Here is a 27,590-nt window from a genome sequence, read left to right as displayed (position 1 = left end):
CAAATCCACTCCAATCACCCCCAAATCCACTCCAATCCCCCCCAAATCCCCTCCGCCCCCCCCGTTGCCCCCCCCGTACCCCCCACCTGGTACAGCGCTTCCTCGCAGGCGTTTTGGAGCCCCAAATTCACCATTGTGTTCTGCAGCGTTCGTCCCATATAGAATTCCAATGAGATGTAATAGATTCTCTATGGGGGGGGGGAAAAAGGGGGGGGCACTTTTAGGGGGTTCGGACCCCCCCTTTGGCCATAGGGACCCCCCCAAAAGCTTCGTCCCCCCCCCTCCAACGCTCCTCTTCGCGATCCGATGTCGGAAGGAAAGGTCAGGATAAAATTAACTGTGCGGGGGGGGGGGGACCTTGTGTGACCCCCCCTGGAGCCTGGGGTCCCCCCAAAAACAATGACCCCCCCAAAACAAACCTGCCCCCCCATATCCCAGTGACCCCCCCAAAACAATAACCTCCCCAAAACCTGTCCCCCATATCCCAGTGACCCCCCCAAAACTAATGACCCCCCTAAACCTGACCCCCCCATATCCCAGTGACCCCCCAAAACCAATGACCCCCCAAAACCTGTCCCTCCCTATCCCAGTGACCCCCCAATACAATGACCCCCCCAAAACCTGTCCCCCATATCCCAGTGACCCCCAAAACCCAATGACACCCCCTCAAACCTGCCCCCCCAAACCCTCCTTTACCCCCCCCGGACCCCCCAAAACCCCCCCTGGACCCCCCCAAACCCCCAATCGCTGCATCCCTCAGCATCCTTTGAACCCCCAAACCCCCAAAACTCCCCCAAGACCCCTCAACCCCCCCCCCAGGACCCCCCTAAACCCCCCCAGGACCCCCCCAAACCCCTTCAGAACTCCCCCAAACCCCTTCAGGACCCCCCAAACCCCCCCTTAAACCCCCAATCGCTGCATCCCTCATCATCCCTTGAACCCCAGGACCCCCCAAACCCCTTCAAGACCCCTCAAACCCCTTCAAGACTCCCCCAAACCCCTTCAGGACCCCCCAAACCCCTCCAAGACCCCCCCAAACTCCTCCAGGACCCCCCGAAACCCCTTCAGGACCCCCTTTAAACCCCCAATCCCTGCATCCCTCAGCATCCTTTGAACAGAATGACCCCCCCAAACCCCTCCAGGACCCCCCTAAACCCCTTCAGAATCCCCCAAACCCCTTCAGGACCCCCCAAATCCCTCCAGGACCTTCCAAAACCCCTTCAGAACCCCCCTAAACCCCCTCAAGACCCCCCAAAACCCCTTCAGGACCCCCTTTAAACCCCCAATCGCTGCATCCCTCAGGATCCTTTGAACCGAAGGATCCCCCAAACCCCTTCAGGCCCCCCCAAAACCCTTCAGAACCCCCCTAAATCCCTTCAGGACCCCCTTTAAACCCCCAATCCCTGCATCCCTCAGCATCCTTTGAACCGAAGGACCCCCCAAACCCCTCCAGGACCCCCCAAAACCCCTTCAAGACCTCCCAAAACCCCTTCAGAACCCCCCAAACCCCCTCAAGACCCCCCCAAACCCCTTCAGGCCCCCCCCAAACCCTTCAGAACCCCCCTAAACCCCTTCAGGACCGCCTTTAAACCCCCAATCCCTGCATCCCTCAGCATCCTTTGAACCCCAGGTACCCCCAAACCCCACCAGGACCCCCCAAAACCCCTTCAGAACCCCCCTAAACCCCTTCAGGACCCCTTTTAAACCCCCAATTCCTGCATCCCTCAGCATCCTTTGAACCCCAGTTTCCCCCAAACCCCTTCAGGACCCCCCAAACCCCTCCAGGACTCCCCTAAACCTCTTCAGAACCCTCCAAAACCCCTCAGGACCCCCTCTAAACCCCCAATCCCTGCATCCCTCAGCATCCTTTGAACGGAAGGACCCCCCAAACCCCCTCAGGACCCCCCAAACCCCTCCAGGACTCCCCAAAACCCTTCAAAACCCCTTCAGGATCCCCTTTAAACCCCCAATCCCTGCATCCCTCAGCATCCTTTGAACCGAAGGACCCCCCAAACCCCCTCAGAACCCCCCGAAACCCCTTCAGAACCCCCTCAAACCCCTTCAGAACACCCGAAACCCCTTCAGGACCCCCCGAAACTCCCTCAGAACCCCCCCAAGCCCCCTCAAGACCCCTCAAACCCCTTCAGGACCCCCTTTAAACCCCCAATCCCTGCATCCCTCAGCATCCTTTGAACGGAAGGACCCCCCAAACCCCCTCAGGACCCCCCGAAACTCCCTCAGGACCCCCCAAAACCCCCTCAAGACCCCCCTAAACCCCTTCAGGACCCCCTTTAAACCCCCAATCCCTGCATCCCTCAGCATCCTTTGAAACCCAGGTTCCCCCAAACCCCTTCAGGACCACCCAAACCCCTCCAGGACCCCCCTAAACCCCTTCAGAACCCCCCTAAACCCCTCCAGGACTCCCCAAAACCCCTTCAGGACCCCCCAAACCCCTCCAGGACTCCCCAAAACCCCTTCAGGACCCCCCAAACCCCTCCAGGACTCCCCTAAACCTCTTCAGAACCCTCCAAAACCCCTCAGGACCCCCTTTAAACCCCCAATCCCTGCATCCCTCAGCATCCTTTGAACCGAAGGACTCCCCATACACCTCCAGGACCCCCCAAAACCCCTTAAGGACCCCCCAAAACCCCTTCAGGGCCCCCCCAAACTCCTTCAGGCCCCCCCCAAACCCCCCCAGGACTCCCCAAACCCCTTCATAACCCCCTCAAACCCCTTCAGAACCCCCCAAAACCCCCTCAAGACCCCCCAAAACCCCTTCAGGACCCCCTTTAAACCCCCAATCCCTGCATCCCTCAGCATCCTTTGAACCGAAGGATCCCCCAAACCCCTCCAGGACCCCCCAAAACCCCTTCAGGACCCCCCCGCCCCAAACCTTGGGGTCCTTCTCGTAGTAGTACTGTTGGGTGCGCAGCCAGCGGCCGACGAGGTGGTCGCGGACGGCGTGCGCGAGAGCGAAGTAGAAGTCGCGCGAAGTGGCCACGTTGCGGTCCTTGACGAGGGTGAAGTGGAGGTGGCGGTTAAAGCTCCGTTTGAGTTCGGAGACCCCTTCGGCTCCGGCCAAACCCCTGACACTGATCTGCTTCCGACGCTCGGCGTCCGTCAGAGGCCTCGACATCGTTGGGATGGAATCCGGAGTGAATCCGGAGTGAATCCGGAGCGAAAAAGTGGAGTGAGGAATGAGAAGAAAGAGGATGGGGGGAAGAATTGGGGTTTAGGATGGGGGGAATGCGGAGTAAGAGGAGAATCCGGAGTAAAGGGATGGGAGAATCCGGAGTAAGAAGGGGATTTGGAGTAATGGAAAGCTACGATGAGAGAATCCGGAGTAAAAGGGGGGGTTGGGATGGGGGAATTGGGAGTAAGAGGGGGATCCGGAGTAAAGGGAGAGCTACGGTGAGAGAATCCGGAGTAAAGAGGACCCTTGGGGTGGGGGAATGGGGAGTAAGAGGGGAATTGGCAGTAAGGGAGCGTTAGGATGAGAGAATCCGGAGTAAAAGGGGCTCTTGGGATGGGGAATGAGGAGTAAGAGGGGAATCGGGAGTGAGGGAGTGTTAGGGTGGGGAATCAGGGATGAAGGAATCCGGAGTAAAGGGGGAGAATCCGGAGTAAAGGGGGGTCCAAGATGAGGAATCCGGAGTTGGGGGGTCCGGGATGGGGAATCCGGAGTAAAGGGGGATCCGGGATGAGGAATCCGGAGCAAAAAGGGGGTCCGGGATGGGGAATCCGGAGTAAAGGGGGATCCGGGATGAGGAATCCGGAGCAAAAAGGGGGTCCGGGATGGGGAATCCGGAGCAAAAAGGGGGGCTCGGGATGGGGAAATCCGGATTCGGGGGGGTCCGGGGGCTCCGCGGTCTCGGAGTGGGGCCGGGGGGGCTCTGGGGGCGCCGCTGCTTTAAGCCCGCGCCTCGTTTAGTATGCAGAGAGCTCATTAATTATTCATAAGGGGGGCGGAGCCTCCGCAGAGACAAAACCCTTCTCCCCTCTTTTGGGGGGGAGGGTTAAAGGGGAGGGCGGGGCCAAAGGGGGGGTCAGGAGGGGTCAATAAGGGACTGGGGGGGGGGGGGGCAAAGGGGGGGGGGTCCAGTGTGGGGGGGGAGGGGTTAAAGAGGGGGTATAAGGGGGGGTATAAGGGGGGGTCTTTGTGGGGGGGGAATTAGGGGGGGTAAAGGGGGGGTCTTTGGGGGGGGAATTAGGGGGGGGTAAAAAGGGGGTATAAGGGGGTCTTTGGGGGGGGTCCAAGGGGGGGTAAAAAGGGGGTTTAAGGGGGTCTTTGGGGGGGGGGGTCCAGTGAGATGGGGGGGGAAGCAAGGAGGGGGTTCTAAAGGGGGGGGGGGTCTATAAGAAAGGGCCCCCCCCCAGCTGGAATGGGGGGTGGGGGGTGTCCCTCCCTTCCCCCCCCCATTTTCCACGCCCCCCCCAAAAAAACAGTAACCGGAGCCTCCGCAGCTGAAGGTCACGACATTTGGGTGACCCATTGGGTGAGTGACGGGCACAGGGGGTGCCCCCCCCCACCTCCACCCCCCCCCCAAAATATCCAACGCTGGGGGGGGGGGGGGGGAAGGCCATTACCCCCCCCCCCCCCTTCTTCCAGGTTGGATTTCATTGGGAGAGGCTGAAATGTGACCCCTGTGGGGGAGGGAAAAGGCCGAGGAAGGGGGGGTTTAGGGGCACAGAAATTGGGGGGGGGGGAAATGAATAAGACACAAATTGGGGGGCGGGGGGGGTTCCCCCCCACTCCGTTTATTGATCACAAAAGAAAGCGTTGGGGGGGGGTGGGGTGGATTCTACAAGGGGGGGGGGGAAGCCCAGAACAAAAGGGGGGACCCCCCTCTCCCATTTTGCTGCACCCCCCCCCCCTTTTCCATGCCTCCCCCCCCCACCCCTCAAATGGGGGGGGGCTGAACCATTTGGAAGTGGCCCCGCGGGGGGGGGGGGGGTTTAGAGGTGGAAGAGACCAATTGGAGGGCGCAGGAGGGGGAGAGCCCCAATGGTGCTGGGGGGGATCTCAATGGAGGAATCCAACTCTCCTGGGGGGGGAGGGGTGTCAATGGTGGAAGAGTCCAACTGTACAGAGGGGGGGACACCCCAGTGGAGCTGGGGGGGGGGGTCCCAATGACTTAGAAGAGTCCAACTCAGCTTGGGGAGGGGGGGACACACCCCAATGGAAAGGGAGGGGCCATAAATGGTGGACGAGTCCAACTCTGCGGGGGAGGGGACTCTTGGGGTGGAAGAGCCCAAGTGTATGGGGGGACACCCCCAATAGAGCAGGGGGGGCTCACAATGGTGGATGACTCCAACTCCCCCTGGGGGGAGGGGGGGAGGTCTCAAGGGTGGACAAGTCCAACTCAGCAATTGGGGGGGCCTCAATGGACGATTCCAATTCTGCGGGGGGGGCCCTCAATGGTGGAAGAGTCCAACTCAGCTGTGAGGGGAACTCAATGGTGGAAGAGTCCAACTCAGCTGTGGGGGGAACTCAATGCTGGAATAGTCCAACTCAGCTGTGGGGGGAACGCAATGGTGGAATAGTCCAAATGTTCAGCTGTGGGGGGAACTCAATGGTGGAAGAGTCCAACTCAGCTGGGGTGGGGGGGTCCTCAACGGTGGAATAGTCCAACTGTTCCAGCAGGGTGGGGGTGTCAACCAAGAGCCGTCCCCCCACTTTCAATGTCGCTGCCGTTCCGGGATGGGGGGGGGGTTAATTTTCCCTGTGGTCTTCAGTTCTGGGGGGGCGGCGGTGGGGGCGCGGGGGGCATGGCGAAGGGGGGCATAGCGGGGACCCCCATCCCCATCATGGTGACGAAATTAGAAGGGTCCATGGGGGGGGGCGGCGGGGGGGGCGGGGGCGCGTACATCAGCCCCCCGGAGCCAGGGGGCGGCGGCGGGGGCGGGGGGGCCCCGGGGGGTAACGGCGGCTGCACCCCGGGGGGTAAAGGCACCATGGAGGGGCTGCCGGGTCGCGGGGGGCCCCCCCCCGAAGAAGCCGCCCCCCCCGCAGCCGCCGCCGCCGCCGCCCCCCCCGCAGCCCCCGCCCCCCCCTGCTGCCAGGGCGGGAGGGAGGCGCTGCCAGCGCTCGTGGTGGTCGGCGTATCTGGAGGGGAGAGGACGAGAAAGGCTTAACGGGGGGGGGAATTGGCCGAGGGAGGGGTTAACTGTAAGTGGGGAGGGGTCAATTGGCCAAGGGAGGGGTTAACTGTAAGTGGGGAGGGGTCAATTGGCTATGGGGAGGGGTTAACTGTAAGTGGGGAGGGGTCAATTGGCCAAGAGAGGGGTTAACTGTAAGTGGGGAGGGGTTAATTAGCTGACACAGGTGTTAATTGGCCATGGGGAGGGGTTAATTAGCCAGGGGAGGGGTTAACTGGCCGCAGGGAGGGGTTAACTGTAAGAGGGGAGGGGTTAATTACCCAAGGGAGGGGTTAATTGGCAGTGGGGAGGGGTTACCTGTAAGTGGGGAGGGGTCAATTAGCCAAGGGAGGGGTTAATTGGCTGTGGGGAGGGGTCAATTGGCCAAGGGAGGCGTTAACTGTAAGTGAGGAGGGGTTAATTAGCCAAGGGAGGGGTTAATTGGCTGTGGGGAGGGGTTAATGGGCCGTGGGGAGGGGTTAACTGTAAGTGGGGAGGGGTTAATTAGCCAAGGGAGGGGTTGATGGGACATGGAGAGGGTTTAATTAGCCAAGCGAGGGGTTAATCAGCTGTGGGGAGGGGTTAATTGGTCATGGGGAGGGGTTAATTAGCCAAAAGAGGGGTTAATGGGACACGCGGCGCCCCCCCCTCAGGGTTAAATCAGGGGGTGTTGACCCAAACCCAACGCCAAATGGCCCCAAAATGGGTAACCTCGAACCTCCCCGTCCCCCAAACTCCCCCCCCCGCCCCGAACCCCAAACTGCCCCCCCGGGGCCCCCCCCAGACTCACTTTGCTGCCATGGCAAGGGGGTGCTGCTGCTGCTGGGGGGCGGCGGGGGCTGCTGCTGCCAGGGGGGCAGGGGGCCGGAGGGGGGGGGCGGCTGCCCACCGGGCGGGGGGGGCGGCGGGGGCAGCATACCCAGCGGCGGCGGCATCATACCTGGGGGGGGGGGGGGGGAGAGAAAAAAGGGGAGGGGGGGTTAGAGGGGGGAGATGGGGGGCATTAGGTGGGGTTTGGGGAGTCTGGGGGGCATTAGGAGGGATTTGGGGGACATTAAGAGGGGTTTCAGGGGGGTCTGGGGGGCATTAGGAGGGGTTTGGGGGACATTAGGAAGGGGCAGGGGGGCATTAGGAGGGGTTTGGGGAGGTCTGGGGGGCATTACGAGGGATTTGGGGGACATTAGGAAGGGGCAGGGGGGCATTAGGAGGGGTTTGGGGGGGTCTGGGGGGCATTAGCTGGGGTTTGGGGGGGTCTGGGGGCATTAAGAGGAGTTTGGAGGGGGCAGGGGGGCATTAGGAGAGGTTTGGGGAGAATTAGGGGGGGTTTGGGGGGGTCTGGGGGGCATTAGGAGGGGTTTGGGGGCATTAGGAGGGGTTTCGGGGGGTCTGGGGGGCATTAGCTGGGGTTTGGGGGGGTCTGGGGGCATTAAGAGGAGTTTGGAGGGGGCAGGGGGGCATTAGGAGAGGATTGGGGAGAATTAGGGGGGGTTTGGGGGGGTCTGGGGGGCATTAGGAGGGGTTTGGGGGCATTAGGAGGGGTTTCGGGTGGTCTGGGGGGCATTAGGAGGAGTTTGGGGGGCATTAGGAAGGGTTTGGAGGGGTCTGGGGGACATTACGAGGGGTTTGGGGGCTCTGTGGGGCATTAGGGGGGTTTGGGGGTGTCTGGGGGGCATTAGGAGGGGTTTTGGGGGGCGTTAGGAGGGGTTTGGGGGGGCAATAGGAGGGGTTTCGGGGGGTCTGGGGGGCATTAGGAGGAGTTTGGGGGGCATTAGGAGGGGTTTGGGGGGGTCTGGGGGGCATTAGCTGGGGTTTGGGGGGGTCTGGGGGCATTAAGAGGAGTTTGGAGGGGGCAGGGGGGCATTAGGAGAGGACTGGGGAGCATTAGGAGGGGTTTGGGGGGGTCTGTGGGGCATTAGGAGGGGTTTGGGGGCATTAGGAGGGGTTTCGGGGGGTCTGGGGGGCATTAGGAGGAGTTTGGGGGGCATTAGGAGGGGGTTGGGGGGGTCTGGGGGGCATTAGGAGGGGTTTGGGGGGCATTAGGAGGGGTTTGGGGGGTCTGTGGGGCATTAGGAGGGTCTGTGGGGCATTAAGAGAGTTTGGGGGGGTCGGGGGGTCCCCACCTTTTCCCTGGTGCAGGCGATAGACCCCAGAGCCCACCGGCGCATTGCCCAGGTACTGATCTTGAGGGAATAGAGACCGGCGCCTTAGCGAGGGGCCCCCCCCGAACCCCCCGATCTTAGGGGGGACTACAACCCACCCCCCCCCCAATTCAAGAGGGGAACCCAAATCCCCATCTTTTCACCCCAAAATTCCTCCCTTCCCCTCCCCCAATCCCCTTTCTGATCAATCCCCCTCCTTTCCACCCTCTCCTTTCTCCCCAAATGCCCCTATTTGCACCCCGACACCCCCTTTTTTTCACCTCAACCCCCCCTTTTTCTCCCCAACCCCCCTTTTCACCTCCCAACCTCCCTTCTTCCCACCAAATCCTCCCCTTCTCCCTCCAAACCCTACTTTCACCCCCAAATCTCCCTTTTTGCACCCCAAACTCCATTTCCCTCCAAACACTCCCTTTCTCATCCCACCCTCCTTTTCACTCCAAAACCCCTTTTCACCCCAAATCCCCCCTTTTTCACCCCAAATCCCCCCTTTTCCACCCCAAATCCCCACTTTTCCACCCAAACTCCCCCCCTTTTCACCCCAAACCCCCTTTTTCCACCCCAAACACCCCTTTTTCACCCCAAACCCCCCTTTTCCACCCCAAACCTCCCCTTTGCCACTCCAAATCCCCCCTTATTCACCCCAAACCCCTCCTTATTCACCCCAAATCCCCTTTTCCACCCCAAACCCCCCCTTATTCACCCCAAACCCCCCCTTATTCACCCCAAACCCCCCCTTTTCCACTCCAAATCCCCTTTCTCCACCCCAAACCCCCCTTTTTCCACCCCAAACCTCCCCTTTTCCACTCCAAATCCCCCCTTATTCACCCCAAACCCCTCCTTATTCACCCCAACCCCCCCCAATTCACCCCAACCCCCCCCTTTCCCACTCCAAATCCCCTTTCTCCACCCCAAACCCCCCTTTTTCCACTCCAAACCTCCCCTTTTCCACCCCAAACCCCCCCGTTTCCACTCCAAATCCCCCCTTTTTCACCCCAACCCCCCCTTTTTCACCCCAACCCCCCCTTTTTCACCCCAACCCCCCCTTTTTCACCCCAACCCCCCCTTTTCCGCCCCCCCGGCCAGGATTGTCCTTACCCATGTGGTGGGGTCCCGGGTGGGCGGGCGGGTGGGGGCCCTGCCCCATGGGGGGGTGATGGGGCTGCATCCACGGGGGGGGCCCGTTGGGGTTATGCTGCAGGGGGTGCCCCCCGCCATGGGCGCCGCCGCCGCCCCCCATCCCCGCCATGGGGTGGGGGAAACCGTGGGGACCCCCTGGCCCCCCGTGCAGTCCGTGGTACGGACGGTTCTCCGATGGCGCCGAGTTCATCCAGGGCGGGCGGCTCTGCGGCGATAAAAGGGACAGTTTAGGGGTGAAAAAGGGCTTTTTGGGGTGCAAAAGGGCCATTTTGGGGCACTGGGAGGACTTTAGTGATACAAAGACCCATTTTGGGGTGCAAAAGGGCCATTTTGGGGCACGGAGGGAGCACTTTAGTGATACAAGGACCTACTTTGGGGTGCAGAGGAGCCATTTTGGGGCACAGGGGCACACATTTGTGATCCAAAGACCCATTTTGGGGTGAAAAAGGGCTTTTTGTGATGCAAGGACCCATTTTGGGGTGCAAAAAGGCCATTTTGAGGCATGGAGGGAGCCCTTTAGTGATATAAAGGTGCGTTTTGGGGTGCAAAAGAGCCATTTTGGGGCACCAGAGGACACATTTGTGATACAAGGAGCCATTTTGGGGTGCAAAAGGACCGTTTTGGGGCACTGGGGGGGCCATTTATAAAACAAGGATCCGTTCTGGGGCGCAAAACGGCCATTTTGGGGCACGGAGGGAGCACTTTTGTAACACAGGGACCCATTTTAGGGTTCAAAACAGCCATTTTGGGGCACAGGGAGGCCTTTAGTGACACAAAGACCCATTCTGGGGTGTGAAACGGCCATTTTAGGGGCACTGGGGGGGCTTTTGTAACACAAGAACCCATTTTAGGGTGCAAAACGGCCATTTTTGGGCACTGGAAGGCCTTTAGTGACCCATTTTGGGGTGAAAAAGACGTTTTTGTGATACAAGGACCCATTTTGGGGCCCAGAAGGATTGTTTTGGGGCACTGGGGGGCCCTTTGATGACACAAAGATCCATTCTGGCGCACTGGGAGAGGCCTTACGTGATATAAGAACCCATTCTGGGGCGCCATTTGCCATTTTGAGGCGCAGAAAGGCCATTTCAGGCCGCGCAAGGCATGAAGGAAGGGGAGTTGGGGTTCACGGGGTGTGTTTTTGGGGTGCAATGGGGGGTTTCTTACGGGGGGGGGCTGGCTGCTGGCCTGGTTGGCGGCGCGGTGGCTGCTGGAGAGGGGACTGTTGTTGTGGGCGGCGTTGGAGCTGACGGAGACGGGGGCTTCGCCCAGTTCGGCCATGAGCGACAGGTATTCCTTGTCCATACGTGCCTTGTCCTGCGCCGACTGCGGGTCCCCGGGCCTGGAAAAGGGGGGGGGACAGAGATTTTGGGGGGGATCAGAGGCATTGGAAGGTCATTTGGGGTGATTCAGAGTAGGGTTGGGGAGCTTGACGGTGATTCGGAGGGGTCTGGGGGTGATTTAGGGTGACCTGGTGCGGTCTGGGGGGACTTGGGATGACTTAAGAGGGTGGTGGGAGTCATTTTGGGGGGATTTAGGGCAATTTCGAGGGAGTTTGGGCTGATCTGGAGAGGTTTGGGGGAGACTCGGAGTGATTTGGGGGGGTTGGGATGATTTGAGGGGGTGGTAGGGGTCATTTGGGGTGATTCGGAGAGGATTTGGGATGGTTTAGGGGTGAGCTGGGAGTCACTTGAGGTGATGACAGAACAACTGAAGTGCGATTTGGGGGAGCATTTGGATGATTTTGGGGGACTCCAGTGAGTTTCAGGGTGAGTCTGCGGTGATTTTGGGGTAATCTGAGTGGCTTTTGGGTGATTTTGGGGTGGTTCAAGGGGTTTTAGGGTAATTTTGGGGTGGTTCAGGGGGTTTTGGGGTGATTCAGGTGGATTTGGGGTGATTTTGTGGTGATCTGTGTGGGTCTGGGGCGATTTTGGGGTGATCTGGGTGGGTTTGGGGTGATTTTAGGGTAATCTGAGCGAGTTTTTGGTGATTTTGGTGTGGTTCAAGTTTTGCGGTGATTTCTTGATGATCTGTGTGGGCCTGGGGTGATTTTGGGGTGATTCTGGGGTGATTTTGGGGTGGTTCAGGGGGGTTGGGGGTGATATTGTGGTGATCTGTGTGGGCCTGGGGTGATTTTGGGGTGATTCAGGTGGGTTTGGGGTAATCTGAGTCGGCTTTGGGTGATTTTGGGGTGATTCAGGGGGTTTTAGGTTGATTTTAGGGTAATCTGAGTGGGTTTTGGGTGATTTTGGGGTGGTTCAGGGGGTTTGGGGGTGATTTTGTGGTGATCTGTGTGGGCCTGGGGCGATTTTGGGGTGATTCAGGTGGGTTTGGGTTTATTTTAGGGTAATCTGAGTGGGTTTTGGGTGATTTTGGGGTGATTCAGGTGGGTTTGGAGTGATTTTAGGGTAATCTGAGTGGGTTTGGGGTGATTTTGGGGTGATTCAGGCGGATTCGGGGTGATTTTAGGGTAATCTGAGTGGGTTTTGGGTGATTTTGGGGTGGTTCAGGTGGGTTTGGGGTGATTTTAGGGTAATCTGAGTTTGGTTTTGGGTGATTTTGGGGTGATTCAGGCGGATTCGGGGTGATTTTAGGGTAATCTGAGTGGGTTTTGGGTGATTTTGGGGTGGTTCAGGTGGGTTTGGGGTGAGTTTAGGGTAATCTGAGTGGATTTTGGGGTGATTCAGGTGGGTTTTGGGTGATTTTGGGGTGGTTCAGGGGGGTTTGGGGTGAGTTTAGGATAATCTGAGTGGATTTTGGGTGATTTTGGGGTGGTTCAGGTGGGTTTGGGGTGATTTTAGGATAATCTGAGTGGATTTTGGGTGATTTTGGGGTGCTTCAGGTGGGTTTGGGGTGATTTTAGGATAATTTGAGTGGATTTTGGGTGATTTTGGGGTGCTTCAGGTGGGTTTGGGGCGATTTTAGGATGATCTGAGTGGATTTTGGGTGATTTTGGGGTGGTTCAGGTGGGTTTGGGGTGATTTTAGGGTAATTGAGTGGGTTTTGGGTGATTTTGGGGTGATTCAGGTGGGTTTGGGGTGATTTTAGGGTAATCTGAGTGGATTTTGGGTGATTTTGGGGTGACCCGGGTGGGTTTGGGGTGATTTTGGGGCGCTCACCTGGCGAACTTGCAGTCGGAAGCGATGTGGCCAGCGCCGCCGCACTTGGTGCAGACGGTGGTGTTGGTGATGCTGCGCGTCTCCGTGCTCTGCCAGGGCCGCAGGATCCTGGGGGGCACAAAGAGAGGCTCATTTTGGGGTGCAAAGAAGCTATTTTGGGGTACGGAGAGAAGGGCCGTGACAGAAAGAGCCGTTTTTGGGGTGCAGGGTGTCATTTTGAGGTGAAACCAGAGGTATTTTGGGCTGCAAGGAATCAATTTGGGTTGGGGAAGGACCATTTTGGGGCACCAGGGGAGCGATTTTGGGGTTTGAAAGACCATTTTGGGGTGTAAAGGGGGGGCATTTGAGGTCACGGGGGGGATGACGTGTGATATAAGGACCCATTTTGGGGTGCGAGAAAGTCATCTTGGGGTACAGGGGAGCCCTTTTATGACACAAGGATCCATTTTAGGACCCGGAAGAGCCATTTTAAGGCCGAAGAGAGCCATTTTGTGATACAACGGTTCATTTTGGGGTGCAAGACGGCCATTCTGGGGTAGAGCGGAAGCCTTTTATGACACAAGGATCCATTTTAGGACGCAGGAAAGCCATTTTAAGGCCCAAAAAAGCCATTTTGTGATACAAAGATCCATTTTGGGGTACGGGGGGGCCCTTTTATGACACAAGGATCCATTTTAGGACGCAGAAAAGCCATTTTAAGGCCCAAAAAAGCCATTTTGTGATACAAAGATCCATTTTGGGGTGTAAAGGAGGGGCATTTTAGGTCACAAAGATCCATTTTAGGGCCCAGGAAAGCCATTTTAAGGCCCAAAAGGGCCGTTTTGTGATACAAAGATCCATTTTGGGGTACAGGGGGGCCCTTTTATGACACAAGGATCCATTTGAGGATGCAGCAAAGCCATTTTGAGGCGCAAAGGGCCATTTTGTGATACAAAGATCCATTTTGGGGTACAGGGGAGCCCTTTTATGACACAAGGATCCATTTTAGTACTCAGGAAAGCCATTTTAAGGCCCAAAAGAGCCATTTTGTGATACAAAGATCCATTTTGGGGTACAGGGGGGCCCTTTTATGACACAAGGATCCATTTTAGGACCCAAGAAAGCCATTTAAATGCCCAAAAGGGCCATTTTGTGATACAAAGATCCATTTTGGGGCACAAGGCGGCCATTTTGGGGTACAGGGAGGTCCTTTTATGACACAAGGACCCGTTTTGGGGTGCACTGAGGCATTTTGAGGCGCAAAAGAGCTATTTCAAGCTACAGGAGCACCACTTCTAGCGGGCAAGGCGCCGCTTTACGTCACAAAGGAACATTTTGGGGTCACAAAGAGCCGTTTAGGGGCCGCGCCGACCTGTTGTCGTCCTCCCGCAGCGTCCCGTTGAGGCGCGCCAGCTCTCGCAGCTGCATCTTCCGTAGGTCGTTCTGGTCCTCGGGTGTCTCGATCCCTTGTTTTAAGATATTCCGGATCTAGTTTGGGATAAAAACCTAAGTGAAATGGGGCGATCCAAGCGCCCCGAGTGCCCCAAAAATCCCCGGATGTCCCGCTCAGGACCTGCTCCACGGCTTTCTTGACGTTCTCCATGGTGTTGGCGGTGACGAGGGCGTGGAGGGGTTCGTCCTCGCCCGGCAGCATCTGTCCGTCCTTCCGGCCCACTTTGCCCTCCTTCACCGAACCTTTTCCCCGGATCATGATTTTGGCGTTGCATTCCTTCTCGATGTTCTTCAACGTGTTCCCCCTGCGGCGTCCGGTGGGGTCAGCGCCGCGTTGGGGGGCACCCAAGGGTTTGGGGGGCACCCATGGGTTTGGGGGGCATCCACCAGATCAAGAGCAACCAATAGATTTGGGAGGCACCCAAGAGTTTGGGGGGCAGTGATAGATTTGGGGGGCACCCATGGGTTTGGGGGGCAGCCACCAGATGAAGGGCAATCAATATGTTTGGGGGGCAGTGATAAATTTGGGGGGCACCCAGGGGTTTGGGGGGGCAGTGATAGATTTGGGGGGCACCCACCAGATCAAGGGCAACCAATAGATTTGGGAGGCACCCAAGAGTTTGGGGGGCACTGATAGATTTGGGGGGCACCCACCAGATCAAGGGCAACCAATAGATTTGGGGGGCACCCAAGAGTTTGGGGGGCAGTGATAGATTTGGGGGGCACCCACCAGATCAAGGGCAACCAATAGGTTTGGGGGACACCCAAAGGTTTGAGAGGCAGTGATAGACTTGGGGGGCAGTGATAGATTTGGGGGGCACCCACCAGATCAAGGGCAACCAATAGATTTGGGGGGCACCCAGGGGTTTTGGGGGGCAGTGATAGATTTGGGGGGCACCCACCAGATCAAGCGCAACCAATAGATTTGGGGGGCACCCACGGCTTTGGGGGGCAGTGATAAATTTGGGGGGCACCCACCAGATCAAGGGCAACCAATAGATCTGGGGGGCACCCAAGGGTTTGGGGGGCAATGATAGATTTGGGAGGCACCCATGGATTTGGGGGGCACCCAGAGGTTTGGGGGGCAGTAATAGATTTGGGGGGGCACCCAGGGGTTTGGAGGACACCCATCAGATCAAGGGCAACCAATAGGTTTGGGGGGCACCCAAAGGTTTGGGGGGCAGTGATAAATTTGGGGGGCACCCACGGGTTTGGGGGGCACACATTAGATCAAGAGCAAACGATGGATTTGGGGGGGGCACCCATCGGATCAGGGGGCACCAACGGATTTGGGGGTCACCCATCAACTTTGGGGGCACCAATGGATTTCGGGGCACCCACCCCAGGATCCCTCACAGCACAAATTGCACCTCAGCTTCGTTAAGAGCCTCATTAAGCCCCTCATTAAGAACCCGCCCCAATTAAGACCCTGACTTCGTTAAGAACACCCCAAAAAGCGTTTTAGGGGACACGAGGCTGGGGGGGAACCCCAAAATGGAGCTGATGGGAGCAGGGAAGCGCCTCGGCTTCGTTAACGCCTCAGCTTCGTTAGCGCTCGGCTTCGTTAACGCCTCGGCTTCGTTAGCGCTCGGCTTCGTTATCAGGGCAGAGTGGGGGTGCAGCCGTACCTGGGCCCGATGAGGAGCCCCACGAAGTTGATTTCGGGGTACTCGTCCTGCGGGATCATCACTTTGTCGCTCACCCGCGTCGCCGGCGGCCTGAGGGAACGGAGCGTGAGGAGCCCGGAATCGCCCCGGATCCCACCGGAATCGCCCCGGATCCCACCGGAATCCACCCCAGCGGCACCCGGGAACGCCGGATCCCCCCCAGAATCACTCCCCAAAACCATCCAATCCACTCAAGATTCCACCCCCTCCAACCCAGAAGGGTCTGGGAATGCCGGATCCAGCTGGAATTCACTCGGCAGAAACCAGGAAATGCCAAATCCAAGCAAAGTCAATCCCAAAATCCTCATAAATCCAACATGATCCCCCCCAGGAACGCTGGATGCAAACAGAATCCCCCCAAGGAGTGCCTCGATCTGCTCGGAATCACCCCAGAATCCCCCTGGATCCCGCCAGAAACACAGGATCTGCTCGGAATCATCCCAGAATCCCCCTGGATGCCTCCAGAAACACAGGATCTGCTCGGAATCACCCCAGAATCCCCCTGGATTCTACCAGAAACACAGGATCTACTTGGAATCCCCCCTCAGAATCCCTCCAAAAACACAGGATCTGCTCGGAATGCCCCAAGAATCACCCTGGGAATACTGCATCCGCTTGGGATCCCCCGGGAAACACTGGATCTGCTTCGAATCGCCCCAGAAGCACCCGGATCTGCTTGGAATCCCCCAAGAATCCCCCCCTGGGAGCAACTGGATCCACTTGGAATCCCTCCAGAAACACAGGATCTACTTGGAATCCCCCCAGAATTCTCCTTGATCCCTCCAGAAAAATAGGATCTGCTTGGAATGCCCCCAAGAATCCCCCAGGGAGCGCTGGATCCACTTGGAATGCCCCCAGAATCCCCCTGGATCCCCCCAGAAACACCCACATCCGCTTGGAATCCATCCAGAAACACATGATCTGCTTGGAATCCCCCCAGAATCCCCCTGGATCCCCCCAGAAACACAGGAACTGCTTGGAATCCCCCAAGAATCGCCCCGAGGAGCAACTGGATCCGCTTGGAATCCCTCCAGAAACACATGGATCTACTGGGAATGCCCCCAGAATCCCCCTGGATCCCGCCAGAAACACAGGATCTGCTGGGAATGCCCCAAGAATCCCCCTGGAAACACCAGATCTGCTTGGAATCCCCCCAGAATCCCCCTGGATCCTTCCAGAAACACAGGATCTGCTTGGAATCGCCCCAAAAGTAACTAGATCTGCTTGGAATCCCGCTAGATTCCCCGAGAAGCACCTGGATCTGCTTGGAATCCCCCCCCCAAGCGTATAGATCTGCTCGCAATCCCCCCCAGATCCTCCCAGGAACACTGGATCTGCTCAGAATCCCCCCCTAAATCCTCCCGGGAACACCGGATCCACTCGGAATCCCCCCACAAACATCTAGATTTGCTTGCAGTCCCCCCCGAATCCTCTTGGGAACACTGGATCTGCTCGGAATCCCTCCCTAAATCCTCCTGGGAACACCGGATCTGCTCGGAATCCTCCCCTAAATCCTCCTGGGAACACCGGATCCGCTCGGAATCCTCCCCTAAATCCTCCTGGGAACACCGGATCCGGTCAGAATCCTCCCACAAACGTCTAGATCTGCTCGCAATCCCTCCCTAAATCCTCCTGGGAACACCGGATCTGCTCGGAATCCCCAGGATCTGCTCGGAATCCCCCCTGGGAGTACAGAATTAAGCCAAAAACCCCCTCGGAGCGTCCAATCCCTTCCGGAATCTCTCACTTGTAGTCAGCGGGTGGTTTGAAATCCGGATTGAGGGCCACCATTTCGGTGATGAGGTTGTGCCGCTCCTCCTCCAACTTCTTCCGCGTTCGGAATTCGCGGGTGTTGAGCCGCTTCCCTTCGCTGTTGTAAATCGGTTCCGGCGACGGAGACCTGAGGGGGCGCAGAAGGGGTCAAAACGCACCCCCAGACCACCCCCCCTTCTTAATGAAGGGGGTTAACGAGCCCCTAATTAAGAGCCCCCCCACCTCCACCCATCCCAACCACCTCGTGGCCCTCCTCTCTCCCTGTTTTGGGGCGCTTTATCCTGGTTTTTTTTTACCCTTTCTTAACGGTTATTCTATTTTTTTAACAAAATGACGCCTCTTTTGCCCGTTTCTCTGGTTTTTAAGAGGAAAAACTTCCGGTGTTTTATAGGGGAAGGCAGTTTTTGGTTTTTTTTTTTTGGCAGCGCAGCAGCTCCAGAGGAAAAAGTCGATCGGATTAGCAGAGCCGTGTTCAGGGGGGGAGGAAAACGGATTATAAACCAGAACCGTTAAAAAAAAAAAAAAAAAACACCAAAATCGTTAAAAATGAGAATTAAATCAGAATCAGGAATGAAAAAGTCACAATTCCTCCCCTTTTTTTGTTTTGTTTTTGGTGAACTTGGACCTTTTTTTGTTTTTGCCACCGCCCTCCCCCCTAAAATTGTCAATTTGAGGCTGCAAGAAGGGAAGAGATTAATGTTGGATTCTCCGGAAAAAACTACATCGCGAGCGGCGCTCGGAAACCTGCACCCGGTTTGGGGTGAAAAAGCGACTTTTCGGGGTTCAACCCAGTTGGCGCCACCGTCCTTCGCGGCCTAAAGGGAACTGCGGACACGCGAAACAAAGGTCAACTAATTACCGCTCGTTAATCAGTAATTCATTAAACCCTTTCCCTCCTCCTCCCCCCGCCGCCACCGCAAGCAGGCGTCCGCTGGTAATTAGCGCTAACGAGGCCCCAGCTCGTTAACGCTGCGCTGCGGAGGAGCAAGTCAGGGTTATTGCCGATTTTCCTGGATTTCACCCCAAAAAAAAACCACAACCCCAGCGCCGGGGCGGCCGTCATCGTTTCCCACCGCCCCCTCCGACCTCTGGTTCGTTAGGGCCCCGCCGGCCTCCGCGGGGGCCAAAGACCCCCCCAATCCCCGGAAAAATTGGGTGGGAATTGGTAAAAAGAGTGAAATTTGAGGTTCTTTTGGAGAAGCCATAACCGGATTTGACCAAATGGGGGGAAATGAGAGGAAATTGGGGAGCGGAGGGTGGTGGGAAAAGCTTGGAAGCCTCCACCACCGCTCGGTCCCTGGGGATAACGGAGCCGGGATCCCAATGGGATCGGGGATAACGGATCTGGGACCCAGCAGGGATTCCGTGTGGGAATAAGGGATCCAGGATCCACCAGGGATAACGGGTTTGGGATCCACTGGGGATAATGGATCTGGCAGGGATAAAGGACCCAGCAGGGAGTCCAGGCAGGAGCAACCGATCTAGTTTTGGCCAAAGAAAACAGATCCACAGGGATAAAAAAACCTGGGATCCAAGGGAGATAATGGATCACGGATGCCACAGGGGTAACAGATCCGGTATTGCTCAGAAATAAAGGATCTGGTGTGAATTAACAGACCTGGGATCCCACAAGGAAAAGAGATCCATGACCAGTAAGAGACTGGTAGGGATCGCAGTTCCAGGATCCTCCGGAATAAAAGACCCAGGATCTGCCAAACAATGACCGTGGCGCTGGGAATGGATCCCACAGGCATCCCGGATCCGGTATCCAGCAGGATTAATGGATCTAGCAAGGATAACAGATCGGGATCCCACGGGGATAACCACAGGGGATCCCAGAATCGGGATCCACCACAGAGAACGGATCCGCCAGGGATCCTGGATGAGAAATATCGGATCCAGGATGTCGGGGCGGGGGTAACTGACCAAGAATCCACCAGGGATAAAAGAGCTGGTATTGGCCAGCGCCAACAGATCCCAGGATCCCATGGAGGTAACGGATCCCACACCCAGGAAGGATCCCAGACCAGGGATAACAGATCCGACAGATCCCAGACACCGAGATCCTGTGGGGGTAACGGACCCAATATCCGCCAGGGATCCCAGACCAGTTATTCGCCAGGGATAACAGATCCAGGATTGCGGGGGGGATAACGAGCCCAGTATCCCCTGGGGATCCCGGATCCGGTATCGGCCACGGACAACAGATCTAGGATCCCATGAGGATAACGGATCCAGTATCCCTAAGGGAATCCCAGACCCGTTATTCGCCAAGAGTAACTGATCCGATGTGGATCCCGGATAACAGCTCCCAGGGCGGATAAAGAGCCCAGTACTGCCCAAGGATCCCAGTCTCAGCGTTGGGTCCCAGATCCCACCGGGATAACGACCCCGATATCCAGATCCAGGGATCCCAGACCCGATATCAGTCAGGGACAACGGATCCGGGCTCCTACGTCGATAACGAGCCCCGTATCCGTCAGGGATCTCGTTATGGGCGTGGGGGTCTCGGATCCCAGGGGTTTGTTTCAACGAGGCCCGGATCCCCCGGGGCGGCCCGGGCGCTGGGAATGCCGTCGGGAAGCCGGGAAGCGCCCCGGCGGGCGGGAGGCGCGGGGAAGGTCCCAACCTGTCCTCAGGGTTAGGGGGGATGCCCAGGTCTCCCGTGCGCAGTTTGCGGGTCAGGTCTTCGATCTGCAGTTGAACTGGAAGAAACCCCGTTAGGACAGAGAAAGGCGGAAAAAAGACAGAGTTACCAACACGGACAACCGGCAAAAACAACCAATTCCCACTGCCAGAGCCCAAAAAAATAGTTCTCTCCTACCAGGAACGGTCAAGATTGGCCTAAAGGCCAAGATTTCGTACCAAAACCTGACGTTCCTACCCTAAAAACAGCTTTTCTTGCGCCTAAAACACAGCAGCGTCACCCAAAAATAGGCGTCGTTACCGTAAAATCAAACGTTATGGTGGAAAAACATCGTTATCGGCACCCAAAATGGATACGGTTATCGTAAATGCTGCGGTTACGCCAAAAAACGCTACATGTCGTCAATGAAATTAAAGATTATCGTCAGCAAAAAATAAGATTATTGCTCAAAAAGTAAATGGGGTTACTGATAAAGTCAGGTTATTGTCAATAAATTCTGGTTATTGTCAATAAATTCTGGTTATTATCAATAAATTCAGGTTATTATCCATCCAACTCACGTTTTCACCCATCAAAATTCACTTTTGTCAAAACAACTGAGGGTTTTACCAGAAGAATTGATGTTTTTACCAGGAAAATCCACACTTTTACCAGAAAAATCCACATTTGTACCAGAAAAATTCACATTTTTACCAGAAAAATCCACATTTGTACCAGAAAAATCCACATTTTTACCAAATTCATGCTATCAATCAAATTATTATCTATTAAATTCACGTTATTACCAATAAAATCCACGTTATTATCATAATTCACGCTCTTACTCATCAAAATTTACTTCTATGAAAAGAACTCATGTTTTAACTAAAACACTTTGTACTTTCACCAATTAAACGCATGTTTTTAACCAAACTCCTGTTTTTACCCACCAAAATTCACGCTTTTACCACATAAATTCATTTTTATCGCAGGAATTCATGTTTTTTTAACCAGTCAAATGCATGGTTTTCCCAAATTCACGTTATTATCAATGAAATTCATATTATTAACAATGAAAGTCACGTTATCGACAACCAAATTCACGTTATTACCAAAATTCGAGATGTTATTACCTAAAAATCTACTTATTGTTATCCGTTTGCAAATATTATGCGCCTAAAAATGAAAGTTATTGCTAGAAAACACACGTTATCAGCTTTAAACACCACGTTTTTACCAAACTGCCATCTTATTACGTCAAAAAACCGTGAAATCGGTAAAGAGATGGTTATCAAAGAGCAAATATTGTTATAAACCAAAAAAATTCAGTTACCTAAAAATCTCATTATTACTTAAAAGGACTTTATCACCTAAAATATTCACGTTATGGCCTAAAAAACCCCAAATTTTTACACCAAAAATTCATATTATTACGGAAACCAACGTTATCATAAAAATGAGACCTTATTACCATAGCAACAGACGTTTTTTACCTAAAAACATGTTATTATAAGACATTTTTCACCAATATTAGAAATGATTGTTATACAAAGAAAAACGTTATCGCCTAAAAACACAGAGTTATCTAAAAATTCACAGTTTTTACCTCGAAATCTACATTTTTACCGAAAGTACCACGTTCTTACCCTAAAAAACCATCTTATTACCTAAAATCAGATGCCAATAGACACAAAAAAACCCATTATTGTTTAAAGCACTTAACGAAGCACGTTATTCCCTCTAAAAAACACATTAATCCTCAGGCAAAACAGATTTATTTCCCAAAAAAAAGGTGCTTTCTCCAGAGAATAATGTGGGTTTTTAGGCAAAAACCACATTATTGCCCACAAAAAATTATTATTCCTTAAGATAATCGCGTTATTCCCTAAAAAGAACATGGCAGACCCTAAAAAAAGCACAATTTTTAATGAATACTGTGCTTTTTTCAGGGAATATTCTGCTTTTCTGAGGGAATACTGTGCTTTTCTGAGGGAAAACTGTGCTTTTCTGAAGGAATACTGTGCTTTTCTGACGGAAAACTGTGCTTTTTAGACGGAATAATGTGCTTTTCTGAGGGAATACTGTGCTTTTCTGAGGGAATACTGTGCTTTTTTGAGGGAATACTGTCCTTTTCTGAAGAAATACTGTGCTTTTCTGAGGGAAAACTGTGCTTTTCTGAGGGAAAACTGTGCTTTTCTGAGGGAAAACTGTGCTTTTCTGAGGGAAAACTGCTTTTTAGACGGAATAATGTGCTTTTCTGAGGGAATACTATGCTTTTCTGAGGGAATACTGTCCTTTTCTGAAGGAATACTGTGTTTTTCTGAGGGAATACTGTGCTTTTTAGACGGAATAATGTGCTTTTCTGAGGGAATATTGTGCTTTTCTGAGGGAAAACTGCTTTTCTAAAGGAATACTGTGCTTTTCTGAGGGAAAACTGTGCTTTTTAGACGGAATAATGTGCTTTTCCGAGGGAATACTGTACTTTTCTGAGGGAAAACTGCTTTTCTAACAGAATACTGTGCTTTTCTGAGGGAATACTGTGCTTCTTAGACGGAATAATGTGCTTTTTTCCAGGGAATACTGTACTTTTTTTTAAGAAACACTCTGCTTTTGAAGCTAACACTACACTCTTTAAGGGACTACTCCACTTTTTTACGGAATACTGTGCTTTCTTACGGAATAACCACATCACCCCCTCCAAAAACCACATTATTCCCTAAACGACACGCGTTACTCCCGCCAAAAATGGCATTATTCCCTAAAAAAGCACATTAGGCCCCTCAAAAAGCATTATATTACCTCCCAAAATCACAGTATTTCCTAAAATAAACACATTACTTCCCCTCAAAATCACGTTATCCCATCCAAAAATGGTATTATTCCCCCTAAAAATGACAAACTCCCTGAAAGAAACACCTTATTACCCCCAAGAAGCACCTTATTGCCCCAAAAAAGCACATTATTGCCCCAAAAAAGCACATTATTGCCCCAAAAAAGCACATTATTGTTCCCAAGAAGCACCTTCTGGCCCCGAAAAAGCACCTTATTGCCCAAAAAAGCACATTATTGCCCCCAAGAAGCACAATATTGCCACGAAAAAGCACAATATTGCCCCAAGAGGCACCTTATTGCCCCAAAAAAGCACATTATTGCCCCAAAAAAGCACATTATTGCTCCCAAGAGGCACAATATTGCCCAAAAAAGCCCATTATTGCCACCAAGAGGCACAGTATTGCCCAAAAAAAGCCCATTATTGCCACCAAGAGGCACAGTATTGCCCCAAAAGGCACCTTATTGCCCCCAAAAAGCACATTATTGCCACCAAGAGGCACAATATTACCCCAAAAGGCACCTTATTGCCCCAAAAAGCACATTCTTGCCCCAAGAGGCACCTAATTGCCCCCAAAATGCACATTATTGCCCCAAAAGGCATCTTATTGCCCCAAAAAAGCACATTATTCCCCCCAGAAAGACAGTATTACTCCAAAAAAGCACATTATTGCCCCAAAAAAGCACATTATTGTCCCCATGAAGCACTCTACTCCCTACAAAAAGCAGCTGATTGCCCCCAAACCTCCTGTTCTCCCCTAATCGAGGTGTTTTTGCCCCGCTCCGGCCGTTACCGATGTAGGCGCGCTCCTGCTCGCGGGTCAGCCCGGGCGGGATCACCGTCGGCATCCCCGGGATCACCGTCTTCTGGTCCAGCGAATCCTGGTTCCAGCGGCTGCGTTTGCGCTTCCGCGGGAAATCTGAGAGGAGGAAATGGCATTGGGGGGGGGGAACACCCCTCTCTGCCCCTCTAACCCCCCCACTCGCCCTTTTAACCCCCCTTTTGCCCCCCTTCTAAACTACCCTTTACCACTGCTCAAGCTTTTACCCCATCCCCCCTTTTTGCCCCCCTTCTAAACCCCTCTGCCCCCTCTTCTGCCCTTTTACCCCCCCATTTGCCCTTTGAACCCCTTCTTCTGCCCCCCTTCTAAACTCTTTCGCCCTTTGAATCCCCTTTTGCCCCTACCCCAACGCCTTTGCTCCTGATCTCCCCTTTCTGCCCTTCTAAACCCCTTCTTTTACTCTTTACCTCTTTTAAGCTCATTTCTGCCCTCTTAAACCCCCGTTTGCCCCCCCTTTTTGGCCTTCTAAACCCCTCCTTTTCCTATTTACCCCTTTTAAGCTCCTTTTTCCCCTTTTAAACCCCTTTTTGCCCTTCTAAACCCCTCCTTTTCCTATTTACCCCATTTTAAGCTGCTTTTTACCCTTTTGAACCCTTTTGCTGCTCCCCGTTTTTGCCCTTCTAAACCCCTTTTACTCTTTACCCCTTTTAAGCTCCTTCTCACCCTTTTAATCCCCCTTTTGCCCTTCTAAACTCCTCCTTTTGCTGTTTACCCCTTTTAAGCTACTTTTTCCCCTTCTAAACTCCTCCTTCTACTCTTTACCCCCTTTAAAACTCCTTTTTACCCTTTTAAACCTCCTTTTGCCCCCCCCTTTTTACCCTTCTAAACCCCTCCTTTTGCTCTTCACCCCTCTTAAGCTTCTTTTTGCCTTTTTAAACCCCCTTTTCCCCTCCTTCTGCCCTTCTAAACCTCTTTTTGCCCTCCAGACCCCCTATAACTCCCCCTTTTGCCTCCCGACCCCCCGTTTTTGCCCCCTCTGCCCCCTACACCCCACTAACCCTTCCCTTTTTGCCCCCCAGCCACTCTTTTACCCCTTATAACCCCTCCTTTTGCCCCCCAACCCCTTTTTGCCCCCCAACCTACCTACTCTCCTGCCCCCCTTATGCCTCTATAACCCCCCAACCCACCTTTATCGACCCCCAACCCCCCCTTCTCGCCCCCTTTTGCCCCCCCCATCACCCACTGGCTCTCCTGCCCCCCCATATCCACCCCTCGTCCTCTATAACCCCCGAAAATCCACCTTTTTTTATCCCCCAACTCTCTATAACCGCCCTTTTTGCCCCCCAATATCACCTACCCGCTCTCCTGACCCCCTTTTGGCCCCTATAACTCCCCCTTTTCCCCCCCGCCCCCTATAACCCCCCCCTTTTCACCCCCGTGACCTCTATAACCCCCCTTTTCACCCCCCTCTCGCCCCTATAATCCCTCTTTTCGCCCCCCCCGCCCCCTATAACCCCCCTTTTCGCCTCTATAATCCCCCCTTTTAGCCCCATACACCCCTTTTTGCCCCCCCGCCCTCTATAACCCCTTTGCGCCCCCCCATACCCCTCTTTTCGCCCCTATAACCCCTCTTTTTGCCCCCCCATAACCCCCCTTTTCGCCCCATAACCCCCCCTTTTCGCCCCTATAACCCCCCTTTCGCCCCCCCGCCCTCTATAACCTCCCTTTTCGCTCCTATAACCCCCCTTTTCGCCTCTATAACCCCCCTTTTCACCCCTATAACCACCCCTTTTTGCCCCCCCGCCCTCTATAACCCCCCTTTTTGCCCCCCCATAACCCCCCCTTCACCTATACCCCCCTTTTTGCCCCATAACCCCCCTTTTTGCCCCTATAACCCCCCTTTTCGCTCCCATAACCCCCCTCTTCGCCCCTCCCGCCCTCTATAACCCCCCTTTTCGCCCCCCTCGCTCTCTACAACCCCCGTTTCGCCCCTATAATCCCCCCCTTTCGCCCCCCCCGCCCCCTATAAACCTCCTTCTCGCCCCCCCCCATAACCCCCCTTTTCGCCCTCCCCCCGCCCTCTACAACCCCCCCTTTTCGCCCCCCCCATCACCTACCCGCTCTCCTGCCCCCCTTATGCGCGCCCCCCGGCCTCCCCCCGGGCTCCCCCTGCCCCCCCCCCGCCCCGGCCCCGCTCTCGGGGAGCGCGGGGGGTCCCGGGAGCTGCTGGGGAGGGGGCGGGGGGGGCGGCCCCCCCTGTTGCTGAGAAGGGGGGGCGGATCCGGGGGGGCCCTGCGGGGGAACGGCGGCGGCGTTGCCGTTGTTGTTGGCATTGCCGCTGTTGGGGCCGTCGTGTCCCGGGGGGGGTGAAGGGAAGCGAAAAGCCGCCGAGGCCTGAGGGGGCGGCGGGGGGGGCGGCGGCTGCTGCTGAGGCTGCGGCTGCGGAGGCGGCGGAGGAGGCGGCGGAGGAGGAGGAGGAGGAGGAAGAGCCGCGAAAGGGAAAGCGGCGGCCGCCATGGCGAGGCCGAGCCCGGGGGGCGGCGGCGGAGGAGGAGGAGGAGGAGGGAAGCCCGGCTTGGCCGGCGGCGGGGGCGGGTGGAGCTTGCCCAGCGGCGTGGCGTTCGCCCCGGTCGCCATAGCGCCTCCCCCTCACGGCCCTTCGCGAAGTTTCCACGACCGGAAGCGCCAGAGCGGAAGCGATTGGCCGAGAGAGCTGTCAATCAGTTCCGCCGCGCGCTCCCATTGGTTGACGTCACTGCGCGCCCCCACGCGATTGGCTGAGGGGAGCCGAGGGGGCGGGGCCTCGCGCGGCGGCGGCCATTGGCGGGAATGGCGCGTCCATCAAAAGCCCCGCGGGGAGGGGGGAGAGGGGCGGGCGTGGCCGGCGCGGCCATTGGCTAAACGAAGCCACGCCCCCTCACCCCCTGCAGGGGGGTGTCGGGAGACCCCGTGTAAGGGCAGGAGACACTTAGTGGGGGGGCGGCTTCTGATTGGCTGCGAGGGGGGGAGAGCGCGCCAAATCTCGCGAGACTCCGCCCCCCTCCGCGCGCAAAGCATTATGGGACCCCTCCCCTCGCCCAATCCCCCCAAAAACGACGGGGGCGGCGAGGAAAAAACAACGAGAGTTTATTGGGGGGGGGGCGACACCCCAATGTTTGAGGGGTCCCCACACACTCTTTGCCCCCCCCCCTACAGCGAGGAGGGGGGGCTGCACCCCAAAACTCCCCATTGCACCCCACAACTCCTCCATTTCACCCCCAAACTCCCCCATTGCGCCTCAAAACTCCTCCATTTCACCCCAAAACCGCTTCTTGCCCCCCAAAAACTGGTCAAAGGAGGGGGCTGCACCCCCACACTACTCCCCCTGCACCCCAAAACCCCCCTGTACCCCAAGTTCTTTGCCTCCAGACCCCCCTGTACCCCAAATTCTTTGCCTGCACCACCTCCCGGAGCTCCCCTTGAACCCCAAAACCCCCCTGTACCCCAAATTCTTTGCCTGCACCACCTCCCAGAATCAAACTGTACCCCAAAACCCCCCTGTACCCCAAATTCTTTGCCTCCAGCCCCCCCTGTACCCCAAGTTCTTTCCCTGCACCACCTCCCGGAGCCCCCCTCACACCCCAAATCCCCCTCGTACCCCCTCTCTTCCTTCTCTCTCCCCGCCAGAGCCATCATTGTACCCCAAAACCCCCCTGTACCCCCAGTTCTTTCCCTGCACCACCTCCTAGAGCCCCCCTTGAACCCCCAAACCCCCCTGTACCCCAAGTTCTTTGCCTCCAGACCCCCCTGTACCCCCAGTTCTTTCCCTGCACCACCTCCTGGAGCCCCCTTTGCACCCCCAAACCCCCCTGTACCCCCAGTTCTTTGCCTCCAGACCCTCCTGTACCCCAAGTTCTTTCCCTGCACCACCTCCTAGAGCCCCCCTTGAACCC

General features: G+C 55.6%; 2 protein-coding genes across 3 annotated transcripts in view; both read right to left on the bottom strand.

Moving 5' to 3' along the window:
- PYGM (glycogen phosphorylase, muscle associated) overlaps positions 1–3,610 on the bottom strand; it is a 44,513-nt gene extending 40,903 nt beyond the window's left edge. The window contains exons 1-2 of the mRNA XM_054052567.1: positions 2,894–3,610; positions 87–188 (exon numbers count right to left, since the gene is read on the bottom strand). Of these exons, the coding sequence (XP_053908542.1) occupies positions 87–188; positions 2,894–3,136 (345 nt within the window). The 5' untranslated portion in view covers positions 3,137–3,610. The remainder of the gene's footprint in view (positions 1–86; positions 189–2,893) is intronic.
- Positions 3,611–5,717: 2,107 nt separating this feature from the next.
- SF1 (splicing factor 1) lies at positions 5,718–26,307 on the bottom strand. 2 transcript variants are annotated; one of them, XM_054052547.1, is made up of 13 exons: positions 25,776–26,307; positions 23,671–23,796; positions 20,051–20,126; positions 17,396–17,548; positions 15,610–15,699; positions 14,103–14,286; positions 13,902–14,017; positions 12,551–12,658; positions 10,599–10,773; positions 9,393–9,639; positions 8,259–8,318; positions 6,929–7,078; positions 5,718–6,106 (listed from the first exon to the last, which is right to left on the bottom strand). In XM_054052547.1, exons 1-13 carry the CDS (start codon positions 26,293–26,295, stop codon positions 5,733–5,735), a joined length of 2,379 nt encoding a protein of 792 aa, XP_053908522.1. In that variant the 5' UTR covers positions 26,296–26,307; the 3' UTR covers positions 5,718–5,732. The 2 variants fall into 2 exon arrangements, with proteins under 2 accessions (XP_053908522.1, XP_053908521.1); XM_054052546.1 differs by lacking the exons at positions 20,051–20,126; positions 25,776–26,307.
- Between the last annotated feature and the right edge of the window lie 1,283 nt (positions 26,308–27,590).

The sequence above is a fragment of the Cuculus canorus genome, chromosome 34 (genome assembly GCF_017976375.1).
Source record: "Cuculus canorus isolate bCucCan1 chromosome 34, bCucCan1.pri, whole genome shotgun sequence".
Taxonomy (NCBI): domain Eukaryota; kingdom Metazoa; phylum Chordata; class Aves; order Cuculiformes; family Cuculidae; genus Cuculus; species Cuculus canorus.
Note: the sequence above shows the minus strand (reverse complement) of the source record. Positions and strands in the feature narration are given on the sequence as shown.

What these genes read in the sequence shown, in the direction of transcription:
- SF1 (XM_054052547.1), bottom strand. Translation starts at nt 26,295, where the DNA reads ATGGCGACCGGGGCGAACGCCACGCCGCTGGGCAAGCTCCACCCGCCC. An exon ending in GGGCTCCTCATCGGGCCCAG is followed by an intron (nt 14,287 to 15,609) that starts GTACGGCTGCAC and finishes CGGACGCCGCAG; the next exon opens with GGGGAACACGTTGAAGAACA. An exon ending in CCCGGGACCCCACCACATGG is followed by an intron (nt 8,319 to 9,392) that starts GTAAGGACAATC and finishes TATTCCCTCAAG; the next exon opens with ATCAGTACCTGGGCAATGCG.